General features: G+C 36.0%; 1 protein-coding gene across 3 annotated transcripts in view; it reads right to left on the minus strand.

Moving 5' to 3' along the window:
* ATP2C1 (ATPase, Ca++ transporting, type 2C, member 1) overlaps positions 1-10,768 on the minus strand; it is a 49,806-nt gene that overhangs the window by 8,757 nt on the left and 30,281 nt on the right. For all 3 annotated transcript variants that reach the window (XM_009331256.1, XM_009331258.1, XM_009331257.1), the window contains exons 13-20: positions 10,145-10,242; positions 8,523-8,618; positions 8,325-8,414; positions 6,768-6,872; positions 4,917-5,073; positions 3,489-3,659; positions 2,382-2,479; positions 671-721 (exon numbers count right to left, since the gene is read on the minus strand). In XM_009331256.1, the coding sequence (XP_009329531.1) occupies positions 671-721; positions 2,382-2,479; positions 3,489-3,659; positions 4,917-5,073; positions 6,768-6,872; positions 8,325-8,414; positions 8,523-8,618; positions 10,145-10,242 (866 nt within the window). The remainder of the gene's footprint in view (positions 1-670; positions 722-2,381; positions 2,480-3,488; positions 3,660-4,916; positions 5,074-6,767; positions 6,873-8,324; positions 8,415-8,522; positions 8,619-10,144; positions 10,243-10,768) is intronic.

Genomic DNA, 10,768 nt, shown 5'->3' on the forward strand with positions numbered 1-10,768 from the left:
TCTTAAAATTCCACTGTAAAATCCTAAAATAAAATGCAGCTGTTTGTATTCTAATGAATTTTTATACAAGATTTTAGGTTAAACTTCAGTTCATTTATTCAGACAGCCTAAATTTTAAAGCTAGGGTATATAAAGTCTGCCTTTAAAAGAAACTAAAAAACTCTAGAGAAAGAAAAAAGATAGTGTATTTACATTTTAACATTATCACCCAGTCTCAATGTTTGACTTCCTTCTCCTTATTGTTGCTTTTCTGATTGTTCCAATTGTTACATTGAGTAGGTCCCTCTTTGCTACCTTCTTTTGTTAACTTCTGAAAGGAAGCATTACCTCAGACATGGCTTGAAATTCATGCCCTTTTATCTTGTTCTGAGAAGTATCAGAAATATGGTTCTTTCAAGTTCCTAGTCAATTCAACTGCAATGTGACAAAATCTCGATCAACCCCCAGCTCCCTACATAGAAGAAAGCATGATGTTGCCTACCAGCAGCTGCCTATCCCTTCTGGGCACTACGCATTTTTCTAGGTAATATTTTCAAATACACTTCACTTTCAAACCAAATGCATTTCTGATTTCATCTTGACACACTGTAGCATGTTATAATTTAAGTAAAGGCACCACAAACAGTACACATAGCAACAGTCCAGCATTTAAGCCTCCAGTAAGACATACCTTTATAATTTTCAATTTATGTCGGGGACTGGCTCTGTAAAATACTGCAACCTGTTAAAAGTACAACGAAGAAGTAGTGAAAATGTTGGAAATGTAAAGAATTGCACTGGATTCTATAAAGCTAGAGGACAAAAAAAATACTATAAAAGGCCAACTATGCTCTTGTTAGCTCTAAAGTTGAAGCACCAGTGAGCTGTGTTTTTAATAGAGTGAAATCATTAATTCCAAAGAAGATTCGAAGTGTGTTCTGGTAAACAAAGTTGGTGCTGCTTATTTCAAGATAGAATATGCAATTTAAAAACCTTCAGAAATTATGAAGCAACTGAGTTATAATGGCTTGCTGCTGGCCTTCCTGACTAAATTCATGCTATGCTGACTACAATTAATGTCCTCTTCCCTTGTCAGCACTAGTGGCAAGCTACTCGGGACATTTCAATTTTACTAGTTTACGTAGCCTATTATTAAACAGATTTGACGTTTTAAAGCTAATTAATAAAGATTCCAGCTTAGAAGGAATTATTAATTTTCAGAATTTTTTTGTCTCTGGTCTTCTTTGTAAATTGAAATTTGAGCACATGGAATTTAGTTTTCCATAAACTACATAGCATTCACATCTCTCTTTCCTTTTTAAGAAGCTGGATAAGAAGTTAGACTTCTCAACAGCCACTTTAGACTGTACACAAATATCAATCTTACTGGTTGATTTTAATTAATTCCTAGTAAGATTTTAAATAAACACCTAGAAAACGAATTGGGTCTCAGGTCAAACATGCACAAAGTAAATTTGTAGCTGTTTCAGTTATTTAAAGTGGACAGCCCTTAAGAACAAGTATTACCAAATAAACCAAAAATTACTATTTGCCACACAGTTCTTTTTTTCTAAGTTTGTTTTTGTGAGTCACCAAGAAAGGACACAAAGCTGACATGCACATTTCTTGACTGTAAATATTGGCTTTTGGCTTGCTTACATCAGACTCAAGCATGCTGCAGTCTAATTTTGCAGTCTTTTGCAAACAGAGCAGCATTTTGATGCATAAGTTTTGCAACATAGCCAAGTGTGAACCTCAATTGTATTTGATCATGCCTTCACATTTACAACTTTGACATTTGCTACTACATTTAGTTATTTAATAACTAAAAAGTATTAAGCAGTAACTAAATAAAGAGACCCTTTCAAAATTCTCAACCAGTAACCTCAGATTGATTAAAAATCATTAAAGATACAGACAGCTCCTCTTACGAATTACAAACGGATGGACTGTCTGAACATGCAAACTGTAAGATTATATATACGAGCTGAGCTCCTCAAAGAAATAAAATGGTCTAATGATACAAAAAGGTGATGATGCTCACTGAAAGTGAGAGGTGGCAAAATGAAAGTTCCAATACTACAGGCATTGAAAGGTAAAAAACAAATTGAATTGTTAAAAGAGACAAAAGTAACAAACTCACTGAAAAGATAACCGTGTGAGTTGAAAGAAATAAATTTTCATATGGTCATATGTCAAACCAAAAGACGCTTGTTTGATCTGTGACAGCTTCCGTGTTTCTGTTCTAAAAGCCTCTGGTAATTTGCTGTATCACTTACTTCTATTAGAACAGTATTATTTGTATCTCAGAAGTTACATTTTAGCTTTCCACAGAAAAAAGTGTTTCTCAGTGTAAACTATATCCTTTACTGCATTTCAGTAAGTAGTATATCAAAACAAACCTTTGGTGTTATTTGAGAAAGCTGCTGAATATCCAAATCATCTATTTCTTCTCCAGAGATTGCCTGTGAATTTTTGGAATACAATCCTAGTCGACTAGCTGGAAATAAATAATAAAAAAGGTATTATAACAATTTACCCTTTTAAAACATTAAGTACTCAATTTTATTTTTTTTAAACCTATATTTTCTGCAGCATTTCAGATTTGAAATGTCTACAGCAGAACATCTTAACACCTTATTGATTCAGTACACTGGAGTAAGTTATCTGAACTCTTGAGTAACAAACACATGCTACAAAGTCTATTCTAATCAGGTATTTATTTCCTTAGACTTTTTAGGTCTAAAGGTCTACTTCATTGTGTCAGGTGCGATACAAACACAAAAGCTCAGTCCTTTCTAAAGAATTCACAGTTCAAAAATAACAAGACAGAAAATGAAAAATGACATGGGGGAGACAAGGAAAAAAAAGCCACTGAGAAAGTACTGCTAGTTTGGGGTGTACTTTTTATGTGCACATTCAACTTTTTGTTCATCACCCTGTATGTAAAGAATTCATGTTCTGGCTAAAGTACTTGTACTTTAATGTATTATATTGTAAAAAGAAGTTAAGTAATTTGTTTAAATATTAATAGTACTTAAACTTCAAACTTAGTTATACGGACAAAACTGTATTGGATAGTACTGAAGTGCCATATCCATCCTAAATACTCATCGTCACTGTCTATTTTAGTTTCTCCCTGTTGCTGTAAGACAGGCATCCAAAACTAAGGGTAGGGAGGGTGGTATTGGGGGTGTAAGAGTAAGCATCAGAAATCAAGCATATGTTATAACAAAATACAGTAAGAAAAGACAGTCTCAAACAGCAAAAGTCATACATTAACCAAATTAGAAGAACTACAGTTTAAGCTGAAACCAAAATATCACTTCAGGCCAGGGTGTTGGCTTTTTGGTTGTTTTTTTTCCTCCTAATTCCACTGTGCCATACGTTAACCCAATATACAGAACTCACAAATTTTAAAGACTTAATACCCACACTTCACAACCACTAGCTAGGCACTGCCAAAACAGAAAACAAGTGAAAAATGAAAGGAAGTGGACTACTCGTACCAATGGCAACTGCAGTCTCCTGTGAATCTCCAGTAACCATTTTTATTGCAACTCCTGACGTGATAAGTGTAGTAACAGCTTCTTTTACACCAGTCCGTGGAGGATCAATTATTCCCACAAGCCCCAAAAAAGTCAGTTGTCCTAACTCGGGACCAGAAGCTAAGGCCAGAACTTTTAGGAGACAAAGAAAAGACAGTAAGTTAAGATTTGAAATTAACGTTTACATCAGCATTTAAAACAACTGTTTTAAACTAGGCCAGCATAAAGCAAAGGGCGGGAATTGCAATTTTCTTTTTTTAACCTTTTTTAAACCTTGGTAGCAATGTCTGTTATCATGAGTATTCAGAATAGCCTACTAATGTATATTCCTTTCTTCTAAAGAGTAGTCTTTTTACCAAACACATGTATTGCAAGTTTTAAAGATAACTTTCCTATTTGTTCTCAGATGAAAGTGTTTATACTTTCACTGTGTGGAAAGAGAATGGCATCTAGCTTTGTGGTTTCTCTGTACATGCATGGTCTTTTATGCAAGAGGATGAAAGGGAGGATCAGTTAACGTATTTTTATTTTCTGCTTTGGTTTTCTCCCTTTTAGAGGGGCAGATTTCATTGAGTACACGTTAAATATTTTCTGGATCTTAATTCAAATATATCTAAATGACATTAGAGTTGTAAGGGAAAAGCAAATTCACTTTTTTCAGAACATTACCCTAGATTTTTTTTGTTTGAGAGTGGTCTGAAGCAGACACAAAGAATGACTGTCTGAACAAAGCAGCACAAAGAGATACCACTCCTAGCATATCCTCTCAGTTTCTAATAATTTGCATCCTAGGAATTTCCTGAGCCACACAGTACCCCTACCTTCAAAAAAAAAAATTAAAAAGCTGCAGATGCCAAAGCAAGCCAGCCATGTATAATGCTTGCCCACAATCACCCCCTGTCAATCATCTTGTGAAAAATACTTTCAGTTGTATTTAAAAATCTACACAGCTTGTTAACATAAAAGGTAATTCTAATGGTATCTTCTGACCTGCAATCAGCTGTGCTAGCCTAACTCACAAAGGTGCCAGGAGCCAAAGTAATAGAAAAATAAACACATTCACATTTTAAAAAATCCACAGACATCTATACTGAGATATGGAAGCTATTAGATAGCAACGTACTGTTCAGTTATGGTCATGTGCAAGAGATGACAGGAACCAGCAGTGCCTTTTCTCACCCTCTGCAATTCAATCATGTTATTATACAGGTCTTAGGCAACAGCACGTGTTTTTCTACTCCCCCATTTTAAAGAACAAATAAACAACCCAGTGGCAGTTACTGAACAGAAAAAAAATTCCTCATGTTTTTGGTTGTTCTTGTTTTTTTTAAACAATAAGCAGTGCCATTTTAAGAAAACGGTTATTCTGAGACACTGAAACAGCCTTACCCCTAAGTCCTGCAGAGCCCATAGATGCCTTCTCTTGCTGGTATTGCTCTCTCTGTTGCTGAACAAGAGGTAGGGTCTGCCCCTTACAGTTATATGATGTACAGTACCTAATGACTTGTTCATAAGCACCTTTCATAAAGCAAACTTCAGGTTTGTCCTAAAAGGAAAAAGAATTCTTGTGTGCACGAGTGTATGTAAATATAAATATACACACACACAAGTGCACACACATGCACATGCAAGAATGGCATATCTATATTTTTCTTAAGAGCCTTCAGAACATAATGCAAATCAAAGTTACACTTCTAAACCTAAATATCTGTTCTTTTGAGTATCGCTATACAGTGTATGTTCAAGAGTGGTAATGTCAAAAGAGCCAAGCTAATAATCAATATCTCATTTCAGTAGACATCATACACATTAGACACTGCGGGTCACAGTTTATAGACTGAAGAGGCCATGCAAAGGACAGAAATTAAACCTACACAGAAAATTAGACCTGAAAGACCTTTAGCTCATCACCTGACCAGCCACACAGGTCATTAAACATCACCTGCATCCTTGTACCATACCTAACAATCCTAGTATTTTCCAGATAGCCATCTAGCCTTGATCGTATCAAGGGACTGAGAATCCACCCCCTACCTCGAACACTTAACTCCAATGCTAAATCAGCTCATCCCTTCCCTTCCCCCCTTTGCCATTAGGAATTGCTGCTCAGCTCAATTTCCAATCACTGATTCTCAGCTTCTCTCCTGTTGAACTAAAAAGCTTTTTTTTAATATATCTATTTTCTCCCTGTGAAGGTATTTATGCACAGTAGTCAAGTTACCTCAATCTTTCTGATAGGCTTAACTGATAGAGCTCCAAGTTTCTAAACCCACTGCATATTCTTAGCCTTCAAATAATTTATGCTCCCTTCAAAACTGTTACCAATTTTTCAACAATCTTTTAAAAATGATGATACCAAAACACAGACACAGTAAATCCTTACGTGGATGAAAATCATATAGCAATTCCTGCTCACCACTCTTTATACAGACAAGGATAATACAACCATATTATCCATATAGATAAAAGGAGTGAAATGCTTTTGTTTCCAAAGCAAAGATTTTACTGTGATACTTGAACACTGTCAGCAAGCCTTTTTTTGGTCAGAAGTACTAGGAAATTTTCCATAAATCCAAGATAAGGTCTGTTGTTGCACATATTATCTAGAAGGCTCCAGTTATCAGACTGGCAGTGACTATGTCAATACTTGTAACAGAAGCATTCTGATTGGTCTAAATTAAATATGAATGCAAATATGTATGTGAAAGCACCGGAAGACAGAAAAAGAGGTTAAAGAATGGTTTGTATTGATAATCCAGGACACTGCTGACATCAATAAAATCTGTCAACACCGGGGAACGTGCTGTCTGCATCAAAACCAGAAAACCTGTGTTTTCAGACAAAAGAAATTTTACTATTGAACATCAATGCATCTTCTTGCTTTTAATTCATTATGTAACTACGTAGCACTGAAACAGCAGAAGATTGGCAGAATTGCTTTATATGTTTGAGGAGGGAGGAGAAGGAAGAAAAACCAGCCAGGTATACATTCAAAATCTCAGATATCAAAATACTTAAAATAATTTCCCAGTATACCTTTTATGGAAATAATTTCTTCTGATTCTTAATCTCCGCTTCAGAGCTTGAAACTAAAACTGTGCCTATTATCAAACCATATTCCCAGGACTGTGCACTACCACCAGCCTGCCATAACTTCTGAAGTGAAAAATTAGGATATTAAACAAGGCAGATAACCGTTCTACAGAGCCAGCGCACAAGGAAACAGTGACTGAAGTTTACCTGCTGCGTTCTGTGAACACATTTAACAGCCATCCATTTTTGTTCTGAGCTGAAGGGATATTCAGCCTTCCTTATGTAGTCTTCCTGGAGTCCATCTAAACCCATCTGTATAAAACAGAAGTACCACCACAATGTCAGGACCTTTTCCTTTCAAACAGCTATGCAATTTGTTGACTTGTTGAGACATCTTAGTTAACAATCATTACTTAAAAACCAGTTTCACCTCCAAAGTTGCTTTTGAGCATACTGTTCCAGTTTAGACAAACTTCTAGGTTCTTTCAGTGCTAGTTTGTCAGAAGCTTCTTTCAGGCTTCAGCATAAGTCAGACCATTCAACACTATATACTATCTTTGACCCAAGGATCTTGAAATACTTTGTAGATTATGACCATCCACAAACACAAGTCTTGCAATGGCTAGCAATGTAACTCTTGGTTTGACAAAACATGTCTATTGCCCCAATGCATTTTTTTTTTTTAATATATCTTCTGTGTAATTTCTCTGCTAGGAGGGCCTACAAAATTGTGACACAAGATTGTGGCAAAGTCTTGTGTTTGGAGAAGGCAAGTCACTGATTTTAAGTCTGAATGATCCAACCTGAAATTACTTTTTTTTTTAGTGATCAGAATGACCCAAACATTTCATCTGAAACTAACCATGAAGACTCCAGACAAAATGCATTTCATTTCAAATGCTGTTCTCTTCCCCAGCCCTGATGCAACTCGCAGCATTCCATGCTCTACCCTTAATCAAGTCCAAAAGAAAGTGCCGATTAAAGAAGATGCAAGAAGCAGCAGCCTGCCGTAAGCCATTCTTAGTACTTACAGAGCTTCACAACTCATTCACTACCTCCCTTTCCAGCAACAGATGTGAAAGACTCCTGTTCTTCTCAGTTTCTATGGGCTCTTGCCAAAATAACACCACTCTGGTCCTTTCCAGTCAAAGACTGGGGACTTGGAATGAGTCTCAGCAAGAAGATAGATACATCTTGGGCCTCAGTTACACAGGGAGAGAAAGACTGTAATACATTCATCTTTCAATGTTTTCGAGTTTATTCACTATCACAGAAAAAAAAAATCAAGTGCTAAGATGCCTTGCCGCATTTCTCAGTAGCTGTAATGGGTGTGTCACACCATTATAAAAAACGAAAACATTTAATCAGTGTCCACAATTCAAACTACCTGTGCCCCGCACTTAAAGGGCACTTTAAATGCTGCAGTCACCAATACATCAGTTACCAACTTCTTACTGCTTCTGATGAGAACTGGGAAAGAGACAGCACAGTCAATATTCAACAGGTAAATTAGCTCGTGGCAGGTAAAAAGACACTACCAAATGCAAAAAGATGAAAATAAAGATTTTACTTCAGTTCTAAATAATTTTCTCTCATCTTTCAGAATGCCCAAAGACTTCCAATAGATAAGAAACATAGGAGATGAGCAGTTGCAGTACAAATCTAGGAGACCCAAAGGAGAAGAAAATGAGGGGAAAAAAAACCCAAAACCACCTACACACTTCCCACCTGCCATGAATCCAAAAAGCACCATCAAGTACGCACCTTCATAGCAAGCGCAATTAAAGCCCCTTCTGTCGGCTTCCCCATTAACGTGTTGTTTCTAATCAAAGCATCATTGCACACACAACCAGCCTAAAAGACGAGGAAGGAAAGGGGAGAAAACAGAACACAAAGTAAACGCCATACAAAGCTCTTGTGCTACGTCATCAATTAAAACTCACCTCTGTGCCAAGATCTTACCTCAACAATTTTGCTAATGGATGGGTTGTTATAACCATGAATAACTTCACCATCGAGCATCACTTCTCCAAACCTGTTATAACCTACCCCAGTAACCTGCAAGACAAACAGCCAAAGGCAGTATGCAATGTAATGTTCACCAGGTTCATAAACTGTTTTAATCTCAGCTTTTTGTTACAAACTACAGAAAATTTTAAAAAAGCCATTCATAATGACTGAGTGTGAATGGATTCTCCTACTCAGCTTCTAATGTAGCAGGTACTAGATTAAGGAATAAAAACTGAGGGCAAGTGAGTTCAGTGAAATATATTAGAGACTAATTTTTTTTTAAAAATAGCAACTTTATTCCTTAGCATAAATAAACAAATGCAGTGTATGTTGTTTCCTTACAGTATTAGGCATGCTTTCTTTTTTTCTTCTTTCTTTTGCTTTCTAATTTTTTCCTCCTATTCATCTTTATCCTGATTAATAATGCATACTCCCTGCAGGGCAATGGAAGTACAGAGCAGAGTCCTACTTTCATCCAGTAAGAAGAAAAAAAAAAAAAATCATAGTTGAACAGCCTCTCAGCTGAGACCTCAGAGAGGTGTTAAAAACAGTAAAACTGTATTTTTAGTGCATAAAAAACAGGCATCCCACGAGGATCCTAAAAAAAGTCTTCATGTCTACAGAATTAACAGCTAATATATTTTACAGCCATTTCAAGTTCTTTTTCAATTAGTAAAAAGGAGCCGATTTGACCCAGATGTAAACAAATTGTGCTAGTAGTAAAGAAAAAGCAATTACAGTATTCCTATAGAATTCTAAGAATAGAAAAATAAATACCAGGATATATAAGCAAACACAGGAAATAAAAGGAAAGAATAAGAAAAAATGCCAGTGTTTATGCTTACAAAGGTCAATGACAAGACCCTCTGTTAACTGTAATGTGGAAAAAAAAAAAACCCTGATGAAGAAGAGTTTGAGAATTTAAGGACTTGTTTAAAACACTCCCATGAAACCACATCTAGTTCTACACCTTGCTGCTTTTCCACTCCTGCTGTTTTTGCTTCTCTTTTGTGCATTTACTTCAGTCTTTGCAGCAACTCCCCAACCTCAACCGGTTTCATGTCCAGCTCCTACTTCCAACTCCATCCATTATGAAAAAGCAAGAATGACAGTACTTACTCAGTATGAAGGTTCACACAATAAATTGTCTTTTTGCCAAAAGCTGGATATCCCTATTTTAAATGTTTGTAACATGCAAATTATATTTTTATGCACCTGCAACAACAAAATAGCCTCAACTTTCTGTACTGAAGAAAAACACCATCTCTCAACTTGTCTTTGTACTGTATCTCAGCATCTGTCTTTTATTGTGACCTACAGCCATCAAGAGATTTAAGAACATACTATACAAAAAATTCTTCTCTAACCAGAGAAGGCTTGGATAACACAGCTCAAAGGCTGCCATCCTAAGTGAACTGAAGAACAGAATTAGCTGGAAGTTGAGGAACAGGAGTTTGGTGCAACAACTTCACGCTTTCTTAACTGATGCTTTACCTGCAGTATACTCAAGCATGTTTCAGCCAATACACACAAAGTAAAAAGGAAAATTAAATTCTAACAGTCTCACTACATACCTCAGCATGCTGCCCATCTGAAGTGAAAATATGAGTAACAGTCATTTCGTTCTTTGTCAGAGTTCCAGTTTTATCTGAACAAATTACGTTGCAACAACCTGAAATAACCAATTAACATTTATAAGACAATGCTTGTTTAGAACAATGTAACTAACAAGAACAAAAGTATTCAAGACAAGCAAATTTCTAGAAATACTGCAGCCATCTTTGTGAAAAAACAAAATGAGATTTAACAAAGACAGCAAATTTTCAACTATTAATGAAGAACCTTGTACAGCTATTTGCAAGTTAGTCGAAAAAAACTCATTAAAATCCCAAATTCACAACTCATCTGAAATGCTTCCATTCACTACCTCTCCTTCATTTTATTCCACTGTATCTCAAACTACATTACTGAAATCTCAATTGCTACTCTTGGTGAGGAGGAAAGCTAAGAGCCTGCTTTACAGCAGTCATTCTTCTTTATCAAAAAGTGCAACACCTATCTAACACTAGCCACAACACCTTTGGCACACAAGTGTGACTTGCTACTAAACCTGCAACTTTTAATAAGATTGAAAAGATTACAGAAATGTGAAATTTGTATATGCCTTTTTAACTCAGGAAAAGAGTATTTTGAAAGAG

The sequence above is a fragment of the Pygoscelis adeliae genome, unplaced genomic scaffold (assembly GCF_000699105.1).
Source record: "Pygoscelis adeliae isolate BGI_AS28 unplaced genomic scaffold, ASM69910v1 Scaffold99, whole genome shotgun sequence".
Taxonomy (NCBI): Eukaryota; Metazoa; Chordata; class Aves; order Sphenisciformes; family Spheniscidae; genus Pygoscelis; species Pygoscelis adeliae.